This window comes from Spinacia oleracea, chromosome 6, assembly GCF_020520425.1.
Source record: "Spinacia oleracea cultivar Varoflay chromosome 6, BTI_SOV_V1, whole genome shotgun sequence".
NCBI classification, from domain to species: domain Eukaryota; kingdom Viridiplantae; phylum Streptophyta; class Magnoliopsida; order Caryophyllales; family Amaranthaceae; genus Spinacia; species Spinacia oleracea.
This window is the reverse complement of record NC_079492.1, coordinates 108,289,855-108,303,211: the sequence shown is the minus strand read 5'-3', so window position 1 is coordinate 108,303,211 and position 13,357 is coordinate 108,289,855. Positions and strand designations below refer to the sequence as shown.

At 38.3% G+C, this 13,357-nt stretch overlaps 1 protein-coding gene across 1 annotated transcript; it reads right to left on the bottom strand.

Moving 5' to 3' along the window:
* Positions 1 to 2,024: 2,024 nt before the first annotated feature.
* On the bottom strand, positions 2,025 to 5,300 carry LOC110796568 (ubiquitin-conjugating enzyme E2 7). Its single transcript, XM_022001628.2, has 6 exons — positions 5,064 to 5,300; positions 4,818 to 4,920; positions 4,209 to 4,306; positions 4,019 to 4,119; positions 3,056 to 3,133; positions 2,025 to 2,383 (listed from the first exon to the last, which is right to left on the bottom strand). The coding sequence occupies exons 1-6, from the start codon at positions 5,110 to 5,112 to the stop codon at positions 2,306 to 2,308; spliced, it is 507 nt and encodes a 168-aa protein (XP_021857320.1). The 5' UTR covers positions 5,113 to 5,300; the 3' UTR covers positions 2,025 to 2,305.
* Between the last annotated feature and the right edge of the window lie 8,057 nt (positions 5,301 to 13,357).

Here is a 13,357-nt window from a genome sequence, read left to right as displayed (position 1 = left end):
AGTTAAGTAGGTATGACTATCAAAATAAAGGATGGATGAGAATGTTTGACTCGAGTGATGAAAGGGAATAAAATCTATGCACACTTATGTTTTTAACTTTTTTTTTTTAAATAAATAAGACACAATGAGGGCAGTAACAAATCTATTCAGCTCCTTTGATAATAATTGTCTATACCTATAATTTAAATGTCATGCAAATTTGATATTTAGATCATAAATTAACGTGCATCGCACGGGTACTATACTAGTTTATTAACCTAAATTAAGGTCAATTGTCTATCTCTAAATTAATTAGGAAAGAAAATCACGTGTACTACTTAAGTTACTCCCTCCGTATTTTTTTAAGAGATACACTTGGTTGGGCACGGGTCTTAAGAAGAATAAAAGAAGTGGGGTTGGGGTAGATATTTTAATAAATAAGTACATTGGGGACCATGTCTTTTTGAACAAGTGGAGGTGGAGGTGGGGGTGGGGTGGGTGTAGTTGTAAAATTATTTTTTAATTGGATGGTGGGTCATAAAGCGTAGTAGATATATTATTTAATTAGGTGGTGGGTTGATAAGTTACCAAAAATGACAAGTGTATCTCTTAAAAAAATACGGAGGGAATATTCTTTTGGGTAAATACAAGGATATAACAAATTAATAAGAATTAAAGTGTACATGAAATACACTCGTGGGATGGCATTAATTGCGATCTGCAGCTGTGAAAAGATCCGAAGCAAATTGAACTTCTGATTTGGCGGAGACTGGTGCGACAAAAATTTGGGGTAGAATTGGCAAGAAGACTAGGATATGACAATGTCTTTTGGAGTATGATACGTTAAACGTATCTCGTACCATACACAAGGAATAAGAGGTAGTAGCCCAATTTTCTTTTAGTTAGACTATTTTCGTAATATGAGTGGTGTTTTTAATGAGTCCGGATTCTCTAGAGTTTTAATAAAACTTTACAAGGTAGAGTTGTATCTAAATCATACATTTTAAAATTAATGACTCATATTGATTAGAAAAAATAGGGGAAATTTTGGAAAGATAATATATGAACCATTGATTTTTTATTCAATGGTTGATAATCTCAAACTCTACCTTGTAGAGTTATTTTAAAACTCTAGAGGATCCAAAACCATTTTTGATTGTTTACGTGTTTTCAACTTTCTTTGTTAGAAGAGCGAAAAATACAATAGCTCATTTGGTTACTGAAGAAATACACTATTAATTCATCAAGTGTTTTTATTTTCTTTTCCCCAAAGTATACAAAAATCTAGTCTTTCATATCTTAGTAACTTTTCCCCATTATTTAATAAAACATTTGCATACACTTAAGAAACGGAAATAGGCATAAGGAGATGGAATCATACTCCGTCGAACAAATACGAAGAAGACTAAAGTTTGACTACCGAAATTGGCATCCAAAGGAGGAAAGAATAAAACACAACTGCCCAATTAGCGTAAAGCAAAATCTAGGGTCCAATAGCCCCAACTGTCGGCACGTGTGGGGCCATGTTGTGAATATCAATTAATATCGTGTACCCTTTTTGAAGAAAAGCTGAAAAGCTTAATTCCATGAATAGTCGGTTGGTTGCTTGGTTCACGACTCAAAATATCAACTGCAACAAATTACGTACCTAGTACTTAAATAAATGCAAATTCGATTAACTTAATTTGGACAACATTTCTTTGACGTCGATACGTATGGACTTATAGGTTACTACGACAAAACTTCATACTATAAGGACGCGTACGACAATACTATTGACGTCAATACGTATAGACTTATGGGTTACTACGACAAAACTTCATACTACAATGACGCGTACTACAATACTATGACAATACTCTATGTGCCAACAGTACACTGACAGTACAACAATACTACAGAGTATTGTGTTGTGTATGTACCAATAATACGATAATAGTGCAACAAGAAAGAACCATAAGAGTTCTGTTAGCAACTTATCGCGCATTAAGCAATTTTTGCTTAGCTAATAGCTATAATGAATGATGCAGAAAATTCCCACAACATAATAAAACACATATGTTATACTGTCATTACGACTCAAAAAAAAGGCACAAGCACATCAAATGTTATGAATCTAACAGCGCACATGAGGCAGTTTTGACAGAAATCTAATCTGATCCCACCCAAAACCCCCTAAAATGACTAATCTGATCTATAAAAACAGATGCCACATTAGATTTCGTTCTTCTTCTAATTTCTCATCGCATAGAAGCAGAATGGCAACCATCTAATCAAGGCCAGAGCAGGTGAGATAACTTTAGAGATGTGCAGCCATGTGGGTGTATCACAGCATTTCTTGTGATTTCCTTACACATCGGCTTATCTTTTTCCTGAACAGATCTTTGTCTTCCCTCCATTCTTTCTGCAAAATTACAAAACATAACTTTAGTTCACCGGGTGATAATCTATTAATGTGTACGCGTGCCAAACTAAACCAAATTATCCTGGAAGTAAACACAATCAGACATGAGAACACAGATTTCCTATTATTTCTTGTGTTCTGCTCGGCAGTAATACTCCACAGCTGCAAATTGCACACAGCATAACTCCCCCTAAGAAAATCTACTCCAATTGAAAAGAAAAGAGTCTACAAGAACACAGCCCCCCCCTTAGAAAATCTGCTCTAATTGAAAAGAAAAGAGTCTACAAGAACACAGCCCCCCCCTTAGAAAATCTGCTCTAATTGAAAATAAAAGAGTCTAGGAGAACACATCTCCTCCCTTAAGAACCACAAAACACTTGATCACATAGTAGCCATTATAGCAAGGAGGTCCACCATTCTCAGTGTGTAATGATAAAAAGGCCACAAAAGTAGTTAGGGATGTAAATACAAATTAGTCTAGCTGAACTGATCAAATAATACCAAAGGGTTTAAAATCAGCTTGATTAGACCATATACTTATCTTGATCTGTTCATGAGAACCACCAGACCCTAACCAACTAAGTATAAGCAAACTTGAGATCAAGTGGACAAAAAATGTAAAATCTTCCCAGTATAAGAATCTCTAAAACAGAAATAATAGATGGAACTTACCGCAGCTTCAACATTTGCTGGAGATTCATCATTAGGACTCGAAAGCATTGATATGATACTAAGAACTATGCTTTCCACCTGACATGTAACATAAACTAGTGTAAGCACTTGGCCATTCTTCAAATATCAGATTGAAAAGGTGCAGGGAATCAGAAAGATAGAAGGAAGGAAGAGTGGGTGGAAGTTCAGAGAAGTAAACTGTAAACAGCCTCATAATCTAATACAAAGAATATCAGATGCAAAAAAATCATAGCGATGATCTTTTAAACTATTTTTCAATCATCAATGCCACTACTGACCAAGAATTATGCCCTTTCAGCTAAGTCTAGCAACATAATAAGTATAAGAAGCCATTTATGCTCGGAAAAGGAGGGAAGTATACTTAAAACTGATACAAACCGATTTCATATACTTCCTCCGTCTTTTAATACTCGCAACGTTTGTTAGTTTCACGCATGCCAATGCACAATTTTGATCATTTATATCTTAAATTCTCTTTATGCAAAAATTATAAAAAGTTGATATTTTGAAAATACACATTGAGACGAATCTAACAAGATCCCACATGACTATGTTTTATCTTATACAAAAAACACTACGAATAGTCAAAATAGATTATATGAATAGTGGCAAAAGTCCAAACGTTGCGACTATTAAAAGACGGAGGAAGTACTTTGTAAGACAGTCTGAAGGCATGATCAAATAAAACATAGCAACTACCAATGAATCCAGTAATTACATTCACAAGACAAAATTTATAGATGTTGCAAGGGCTGCAGGTACGTTTTTCTTTCAAAGTTTCAATCAGATTTTAGATAGCATAGATATAAATATACATTTGCAGATGACTGTTTTACTCTCAAATAGTCCAATATTCAAACATCATCAGACTTATCAAATGAACTTCACAAGTCAAAGTCAAGCATGAGAAAAATGACAAGTTCTAATGCGTTAAACACTCACTGTATGAACGGGACTCCATCGCTCACTTGCAAGCTCGTAGCCATTTGGGTCATCACCAGGAGGATGAAGAATTGATATGCAAACCCGGCCATCTGTATAAACTGTGAAATTCAACCAATGCACATCTTTCAGCACAACACAAGATTTCAAGGGAAACATCAAGCCAAAGGAAATCAAAGAATCAACCAACCATTAGGATGCCACATATCCGATGTAAACCTCACTTGCGGTGGGCTATTTGGATAATTCTGCGGAAATGACATTATGGCATTGAAAAATCCCCCTTCACTACACAGCAGAAGGTTTTTAACTTGTAAGTACATAATCCAACTACGAAAGATAACGAATGCATGAAGGAAGTTACTGGTTCTAGGGATTTCTTTGCAGTTACAAACTATCAATTTTCCCCGAGACATTATCATCCAATTTCATACCATGAAAGATTAGAATCTGACAACAAAATCATCAAAAATAACCAATTGAACTACCACATCTAACAACCAAAAAAAGTGAATCATCCAAAACAGAACAAACTACAATAGCACATTGGATCACCCAAAAGAATCAAACGTATTGGCAGCAAAATATAATAATAGGATCTTCAACACTCAATTCGACAGCAACAAAAGAAAATAAATCAATTGGCAAACACCAAAACAACAATTGAGACCAGCCACTCATTTTCAAACAAAGATCATCAAACAAATTCACCAAATTCCCCGCTAAATTCACATAAAGTTAAAACCCTAGATATCAAAGAAACACATAAAAAATTGCAGAATTTACACAAGAAACTTACTAAAGAGTATCAGGAGGCCCAATAACCGTAACACTCCATTCAAACAGATTATTTTCATCCACCAATCCAGCTGAAAACCCATCAACAGGGTTTTTGCAAAGATCTGCAAAACAGAGAAAACCAATCAACAATCTTTCACATACAGCTAATCAAAAGAAATCCCAATTTGAAAAACCCAATTAAACAAAACGAAAATTAAATCTAAAAGAAAAAAGATCAATTGGAAATTGAATTGGGGTTAACAACCTTTGAGCTGCTTTTGGAGCAGAAGTGAAGCTTGAGACGGCGAAGACATGGTAGAAGGAGGAGGAGAGAGAAACAAGAAATCCCAAGTAAGATTTGGCGATAAGAAAGGGAGAAGGATTTGCTCTCAAATAGAAGATTCCAGAAGATAGTTGCTTGAGAATCCGCAACTTTGTTCTTCTTTCTCTCTCTATCTTTCTCTTCTCTCTCTCTCCCACTAATTTTTTTTTCTGCCTCTGCAAAAATAAGCTACAATAAATACGAGTATAATATTGCATGGGCCAAAGGAACCAGCTACGGAGACTCGGAGAGGAGAGTACTATGGAATAATTTCTGTATTTACTGTTTAATTTTTTCTACTCCGTATTTATTTTGTAGGGTATCGCTATTTGTCGCCCGCGCACGCTAAAAATGTCCTATTTTTTATAGTGACAGTATAAAATTGCCTTTATATAAACTTACCCCTTCATTCATTTTTTTTTACCCTTTTCACCTCACTTCACCTCACCCTCACCTCTCTCTCAACCCCCCTCCAGCCTGGTGTCCGGAAAGTGGCCGAAAAACCTAAATTCCGGCGTGCAATTTTTTTTCTTCTCTTTAACTCATTATATTACCTTAACTCGTAATCTCGCCAGTAAAAGTTGTTGCCAACGTTACTTTGTTCATAATTCATCAAAGAAGCTGGAGGGGGAGCTCACGTAGTGGTTTTAGTCGTGGAAGTAGTACGCCGGAATTTCGACTTGTAGCATCAATGGAGGAGGTAAAAATGGTACATTTTTTTTATTATTACTCATTACCCGCGCACGGAATTTGCATGGTGGACATGGGAGTGGCGCATGGAATTTGCATCAGTCTCATGTCCATGGCGCAAATTCTGTGCATGGAAGACATGGAAGTGGCGCACAAAGTTTGTGCCGTGGACATGGAAGCCATGCAAATTTCGTGCGCCACTCCCATATCCATCATGCAAAGTCCCGCGCACGAGAATTGCGCCACAAACCATGAACACCACGCACACCCTTTACACCGACGACAAGGGGGCAACGTACCAGATTCGCGCTGACTCCCGTGTTTCCAGCGCACCGGGTTTGCGCGGTGGTCTAGGTGACTGGCGTAAATCTCGTGCGCGGGAATTTGAATTTCATAAAAAAAAGGTGATGGGTAAAGAGGGAGCGGCGGTGTTGTTTGTGCGGTGATGGAGGGAAAATGTGGTGTGGTGGTGGTGTGTGTGGACAGGGGTGCTGGCATGAAGGAGGGAAAGGGGGGGAGGGACGAGTGAAGGGGGTGTTGTGTGTGCGGTGATGGAGGCAAAAGAGGGGAGGAATGAGCGAAGGTACAAGGGTGGTGGTGGTGTGTAAAATATAAGGGTGGTGTTGGTGCCGGCGTAAAGTACAGGGAAAGGGGGTAGGGACGAGGAAGGGGATGGGTGAAAGGGGGGAGGGGTGAAATCAATTTAAAGGGAAAAAACGTACATTCACACAATAAATTGGGGCGATTTTAACGGAATGGGGCGACGAATAAAAACCCCCATTTTTTATACTCCGTATAATAATTGCTCTTTTCCAAACCCTATTATTCAATCAGGAAAACGCGAAATTTGGTAACACCGGACGGAGATTTGAGTGTTTGTTTATCGAGCCGGCGGTTCAATTGTCCAATATGTTAAATGAATGAGCAATGAACATGGACAAATCTTTTACGACGTAAAACGGGTTTTAAGAAAAATGGAATATAGTGTATGTGAAAGTGGGAAAGTGAAATATAGTGTATGAAAAAGTGTAAGGTGGATTATAATGTAGAGAAAGTGGGACATTATATGGGAAAGTTGGAAAGTGTATGTGAAATTGGGAGAATGTATGAGAAAGTGGGAAAAGTAATGTCCAAATAAGAAAATAGTACTATAAATTTTGAACGTTCGAAATATAAAACAGAACTATAATTTTTGGACAGAGGGAGTATTAGTTATTACAGTATTATCACTTTTAAATATCAATGAAGTTCGGAGTACAACCCTAAATATATCATCGCTTTTATCAGTCTATCTAATCAGTCCATGCCCTATTATAAACACAATGAAAATACTCTTTCTCCTTATGTTTGACATTTTCCTTTTTGGTTTGTCATTTGAGTTTGTTCCATACCATTTTTATCACGATGTTGACATTTGTTTCTCTACTATATTCTATAGGAGCTCCGCCCAGTCAATCTACATGATTGGCGAGTAAAATATATCAAGGGGTATTTTCGCAAATAAATTGTCAAAATATACAAACTACATATTTAAATATACAATATCTTTTAACATTAAAATTAATTTCTTTTATTTTTATTTTTTAAAAATATAAAATATATTGTACATTGCAAATTTTTGATTGTATATGTTTCATTATAATTACGAGAATGTCACTTGATATGTCAATCAAGGGGATTGTTTTGAAATTTCTCGATCTATAGTGTAGGAAAGAATCAATAATCATTATTTTCCCTTAGAAAAATAACATGGACAGAGAGAGTACTTGTATGATTGTATTACGTGATTTTGTAGCGCCTATCATTCGTTTAGTTATCACCCACTATTTGAGATTATTGCGTTGAGTTGTCATTCTGGTCACCGTAAAAAGAAAGAAGTGTAATTAGTTTCAAACTCAACCTATCTTTGTATAATGTGGATGTAGTGGTGGTTGTTGTGAAAATTATTAGGTGCACCCTGGTGCACCGTGCATTCTAGGGTATTTTTATGCCTTTTAGTGGTCTCTGACAAGCGATTTTTGCGTCGTTGACGAATACCACTTAATCAAACAAAATTTATAAACTCCTAAATGAACAAACTATATTGACTATAGTGGCAAGTGTTGGGATCGTCCCAAGAGAATGGATGCTTTGATATTTTCAAGCTAATTGCATTCACAAGCTAGCTCGAACGGGAAATGTATGTATGTATAAGGCTATTGAAATCAAAATATATGAAATATGCACAAGTAAAGAAACTCTAGAGATTTCGGGAATTAGCAAAGGAATTCGAATTGGGAGTTCCGGAGATCCTAAATGCTCATGACATGCAACAACTAAATGAATGAATGCAATGACCAATATATGGCTTCGAATACCTTTCGATTTCAAGCACTACTCAACTAATCCTAATCTAGCTTTTGCTACAATCAAGACTCGAAGAGGAACACAAGAACAAACAAGGCAAAGTAATTAATGCAAGCTACGAATCACGCTTTCGCGCCAATTTGAAGCTAAACACTCCAACACGCTAGTAATTTAGGTTAGCCAATCCTAAACTAACTAGACATGGAATCAAACATTATTTAACAATTTAATCACAATATCAATCACAAAATAATCTTCAAAATTCCTAATTCTACATCCAAAGCTTCAACTCTAATCTCTAGATTATGACTACACTATAAGCATGATTAGAACTAGAATTAAAATAGAACAAAACCTAATCATGGTTCTAATTGCAATAACTAAACTAATTCAAACATTAAAATTCAGAAAGTTCAAATAAGAAAAACAAACCAAAAATCCAATAAAATTCAACCACAAATTAATCCAAAACTCAATCAACAAAATCAAAGTATAAACAAATCTATGAAGCAATTAAAGAATCTAAGAACAAATTAAAGAAGATAGTAAAGAATTATACCATTTGAAGATTGAAATTGAATACAAAAACTGTTAAGAACGTGAAGAACAAAATTGAAGAACAATCTGAAATTGAAGGAAAGAGCTACGAATTTGAAATAATGAAACTGGAATTTAGTGTTTGATTTGTGGAAATCTAAGCTATAAACTATCCTAATGCTACCCCTATTCTATGTGCTAATCGTCGTTACTCTATACTTACTCACCCAAAAAACTAAAGTCTGATCTCCTCAATTTGCAGCAACAATCACGTTATATAGGAACTGCAACTTCACGCAATGCAGGCGCACCATAAGAAGTGCGGACGCACCATCCTGGAAAACACGCAAGCAGTGCAAGCACACTATACTGGGTGCGGACGCACCATACTGGGTGCGGACGCACCATGCTGGAAAGTGCAATTTGGCAAAAAACTGTAGCGTTTGAGAAAAATGCTACAGAGGCACTTGTAGGGTTATGAATAATATAAACAATATAATTCATGCGGAAAAACCATAAAGCTAGGAATCCAAATTAATTGCCACATAGTCAATTAGCATAATTAGGATACATACAATGTGATGTGTGCCTTCCCTAGCTGCTCCCGAACCGAACAAGAACAAGTATAGGACTCCAAATGTCACCCCTCCGTAAATATTCCACAACACGTTCGGTTCCGCCTTAGATTCAACCAACTAGAATATTCTCTAAGGTTTTATGTGCACTCGGGAAACTCACAACAATATTAGGCAAGTATTAAATTCTCTCTTGAACTTAATAAGTTAGAATAGTATATTGAATTGCATAATAAATTGTGATCATGAACCACATATTTATAGGGTGGAAATAAAGGAGTTTGAATTCTACTAGGAATTGATTAACTAAATCCATTAGGATTCTAATTAACTAATAACATTAGAATCCTAGGGGTAATAAAATAATAAGTATTTAAGATTTACCTAAAACATCTAATTTCAGTAGAATTAGGAAAACACGATTACTTGACTCGCAAGCAATCCTAGCCGGCCAAGGCTTTGCACGTGTGGCCTTGAGCCCACGTTGCTTGGTCGTGCAGCACGCAGCCCGCAACCCACGAATGGACGTTGCTTCCTTGCTCGGCCCATGCGCGCTGGGCGTGGGAGCAAGCAGCACGCAGCCCACTCGTTGGGCGCTGCTGCCTTTGCTCGGCCCATGCCTTGCTGCTCCGCGCGGGCTTGCTTGGCGCTGGGCCTTGCGTCTCGCAAGCTCGTTCGTCGAGCGTTCGCACGTCGCACTTCCGATTCGTTTTCTGATTTGGGAATTTATTTCCGATTCGAACAAATATTTACGTTTCCGTTAATATTTCCGATTCCGGAATTTATTTCCGATTCCGGTAATATTTCCGTTTCCGGCAATATTTCCGATTCCGGCAATATTTCTATTTCCGATGATATTTTCCGATACGAATTGTTGGGGTGTTAAAATGGGCTCACCATTTTAACCCAAAAGCCAATAAAACTCACTCAAGCCCAATATCACTTACAAGGCCTCAAAGGCCCAACAAGGCACTATATATACCCCTCAAAGGGCGAGGTAAAAGGGTCATTCTTTAACCCTAGAGAAGCCACCCTACACTCTCTCTCCCCTAAACACTCTCATTTTATACATCAATTGTACTGATTTGAGCGTCGGAGGCTCCGCCTCGGGGACCCCCTCTTGGCCCAGAGTTCATCTTGCAGGCATCGTACGTGATCGGAACTCAAGATATCAAGGTCGTTCCTACCATCGTTTCAACACGGAACAATTTGGCGCGCCGTCTGTGGGGATCGAGAGCAAAATCCCACGAAGATCCACTCTCTCATGGCTATCGTGTTCTAAAACAAAAGTGGCCGGAAAATCTGAGAAATCCAAAATAGCCGGCTAAAACTTCCATTTTGCCAACAGATCTGCATTATTAGTAAGTGGGTACTGTGTCGGAAAAATGAAGTTATAGTTATGAAATAAGTCATAAACAACAAGCGAGAAATCGATGAATTTGTGGCCTAATGCCTCAAAATACTCACAACAGTAATCATGTAACTGAAGGAAATAATGCCCTTGGTCCAAGTATGCATTCAATGCTAAGTCTAATAAATGCGGTTCAGTGTTAATTAATTATACAAGTTAATAATTCAGTGAGATCAAGTGATCTGTATGCCTAGCTAGAGGCCGCTTCAGTTCAAGTGGAATTAATAATATTAATCCACAGCTTACTCTTGACTGAACCCGTAGGGTCACACAAATAGTACGTGAACGGATCAAGTATTTAAGTGAATTAAATACTCCATTTATGGATATTCAGAATCGACGGATCTCGGTTCCAGTGGGAGCTGAAATCGTCAAAAGGCAAATTATGAATACTCCGGAAACGATGATATTGCCGGAAACGGAAATATGGATCGTATCGGAAATATAAATATTATCCAAGTCGTAGATGTTGCCGGAAACGGAAACATGGTACGTATCGGAAAATATTATCGGAAATGGAAATATTGCCGAGATCGGAAATATTGCCTGAAACGGAAATATTGCCGGAATCGGAAATATTATCGGAATCGGAAATAAATTCCGAAATTGGAAATATTAAATATTTGTTCGAAACGGAAATTAATACCGGAATCGAAAATATTAAATATTGTTCGAATCGGAAATGAATTTCGGAATCGGAAAATAAAACGGAAGCGCGACGTACGAAATAAACATCGGACGAGCTTGCTAGACGCAAGGCCCAGCACGAAGCTAGGCCCGCGCCTAGAGAAGCCCGCGCAAGCATAGCAGGCGAGCAGCAGCCCGCCAAGCAAGCAAGGCCTAGCCAAGCAATGAAGCAAGGCCAGGCTCAGCAAGCTCGGCAAGGGCAGCAGGCTGGCGCGCCCTTCGTGGGTCGCGTACCAGCGTTGGGCCGAGCCAACCCACCGCGCGCATAACAGCTCCTCGTGGGCTGATTGGTGCTTGTCGTTGTGTTCGTGCGTGTTTCGAATCCTTATGCATTTAGGATTTATCCGATTAACTATTTTCCTGAAACTACTAGAATTAGTTGTTAAGCTAAACACTAAAATTAATAGATTTAATTTAAGTCTAAATTCTAATTGAATTAGATAAATTGAATCCTAATAGGTTTCTAGTTCCGATAATCCTACCCTATAAATAGGTGATGGAAATCACAATTTATAATACATCAATTCAAGTATTCATATAGTTTTGAGTTAAAAACTAAAGGTTAATAATTTGCCAAATAATTATAAACGAATAACATAATACCTTAGGCTAAATTCTAGTTAATTGAATCTAAGGCGGATCCGAACGTGTTGTGGACTATCTACGGAGGGACTATACTTGGAGTCCTAAACTTGTTCTTGTTCGGTTCGGGAGTAGCTAGGGAAGGCACGCTTCGAATGTATTTATCCTAAATTATGCTAATTGTTATGTGGCAATCAATTTGGATTCCTGGCTTTATTGTTGTTCTGCATGAAATATATGTTTTATATTTTTCATAACCTAACAGTAACCATCATGATTATTGTGAGGGAAGCACTAAGAAGCTACATTTCATGATATACATATCATTTTCGGCATCATCTAGAGTAGCATTTCGAGGTTACGTAATTGAGGAGATCTCAAATACAATGTGCCAAATGAGAGTCAGCAAGCTTATCAAGTGGTGGATTGGAAAGTCTTATGTATATATATCCTTCATACCTGCTGTGAGTTGATCCAAATTGACTACTTCAGCAACATAAGGAAAAGCAGACACTTGTTCCCAAAGCAGAAAGCTTCCCGAACATCTCCAACGTCGAAGCCGAAGATGCCAACCCTGTACCAAAAACTGAGCACGGCATCGAGCCAAACCGAGGCCCAAGCCGAAGCTCATTGGTGAAACAACAACATCAATCATATTAACCATCATGATTATGTAAATCTGAAACTCATTTTCAGCAGCTGGAGTAGCAAAACTCAAGAAGAGGTGCATAATCCCGAAGCTTATCACCCGAAGCTGGTCTGAAGGTGGAGCCACGGTCCGAGCCCATGCTCCCGAGGCTGAACTCAGTACCAAGGTCAGTATCGGGGTCAGCAGCTCCCTAGCTCGGTACCAAAACTCAGTTCCGAAGCTCACTTGATGAGGGCAGTGCCGAACGTAGAAGCTTTGTGCCGAGTACCCGTAGATTCGAGGTTGACCCACCGAGTTCGTGCTGACCCATCCAAGATCGACCCGTCAAGGTCGACGCTCCCGAGGTCGAGGCCAAGGTCCCGAGGTCTAAGCTCATGCTCCCGAGGTCTAAATAGATGGCTAACCCGAGGCCAGCTCTCAAGAGTTGGTCAAGGCCCGAGCTAAGCTTCGTATCCAAGGTTATCAACGTCGGGGTTGACCCGCCGAGGTCGACCATCGAGCCGAACATATACACCTCAGTATGACCCGCCGATGTCATTTTGATGACCACAAAGTGTCGGTCAAAAATCCCATGGAGTCAAGTCCATCTTCAAGCATCAGCAACTTACATCAACCACAGAGTATATGTAAAGCATTCAAGCTCAAGGGTAAATATCGATGGAACTAGAAACAAACTACACAAGAAGAATCCCTCAGCTACAATGTGAGAGAAGAAAATATCTAGTACCCAGATCTATTCATTTCGACGGTCTCGCACCTC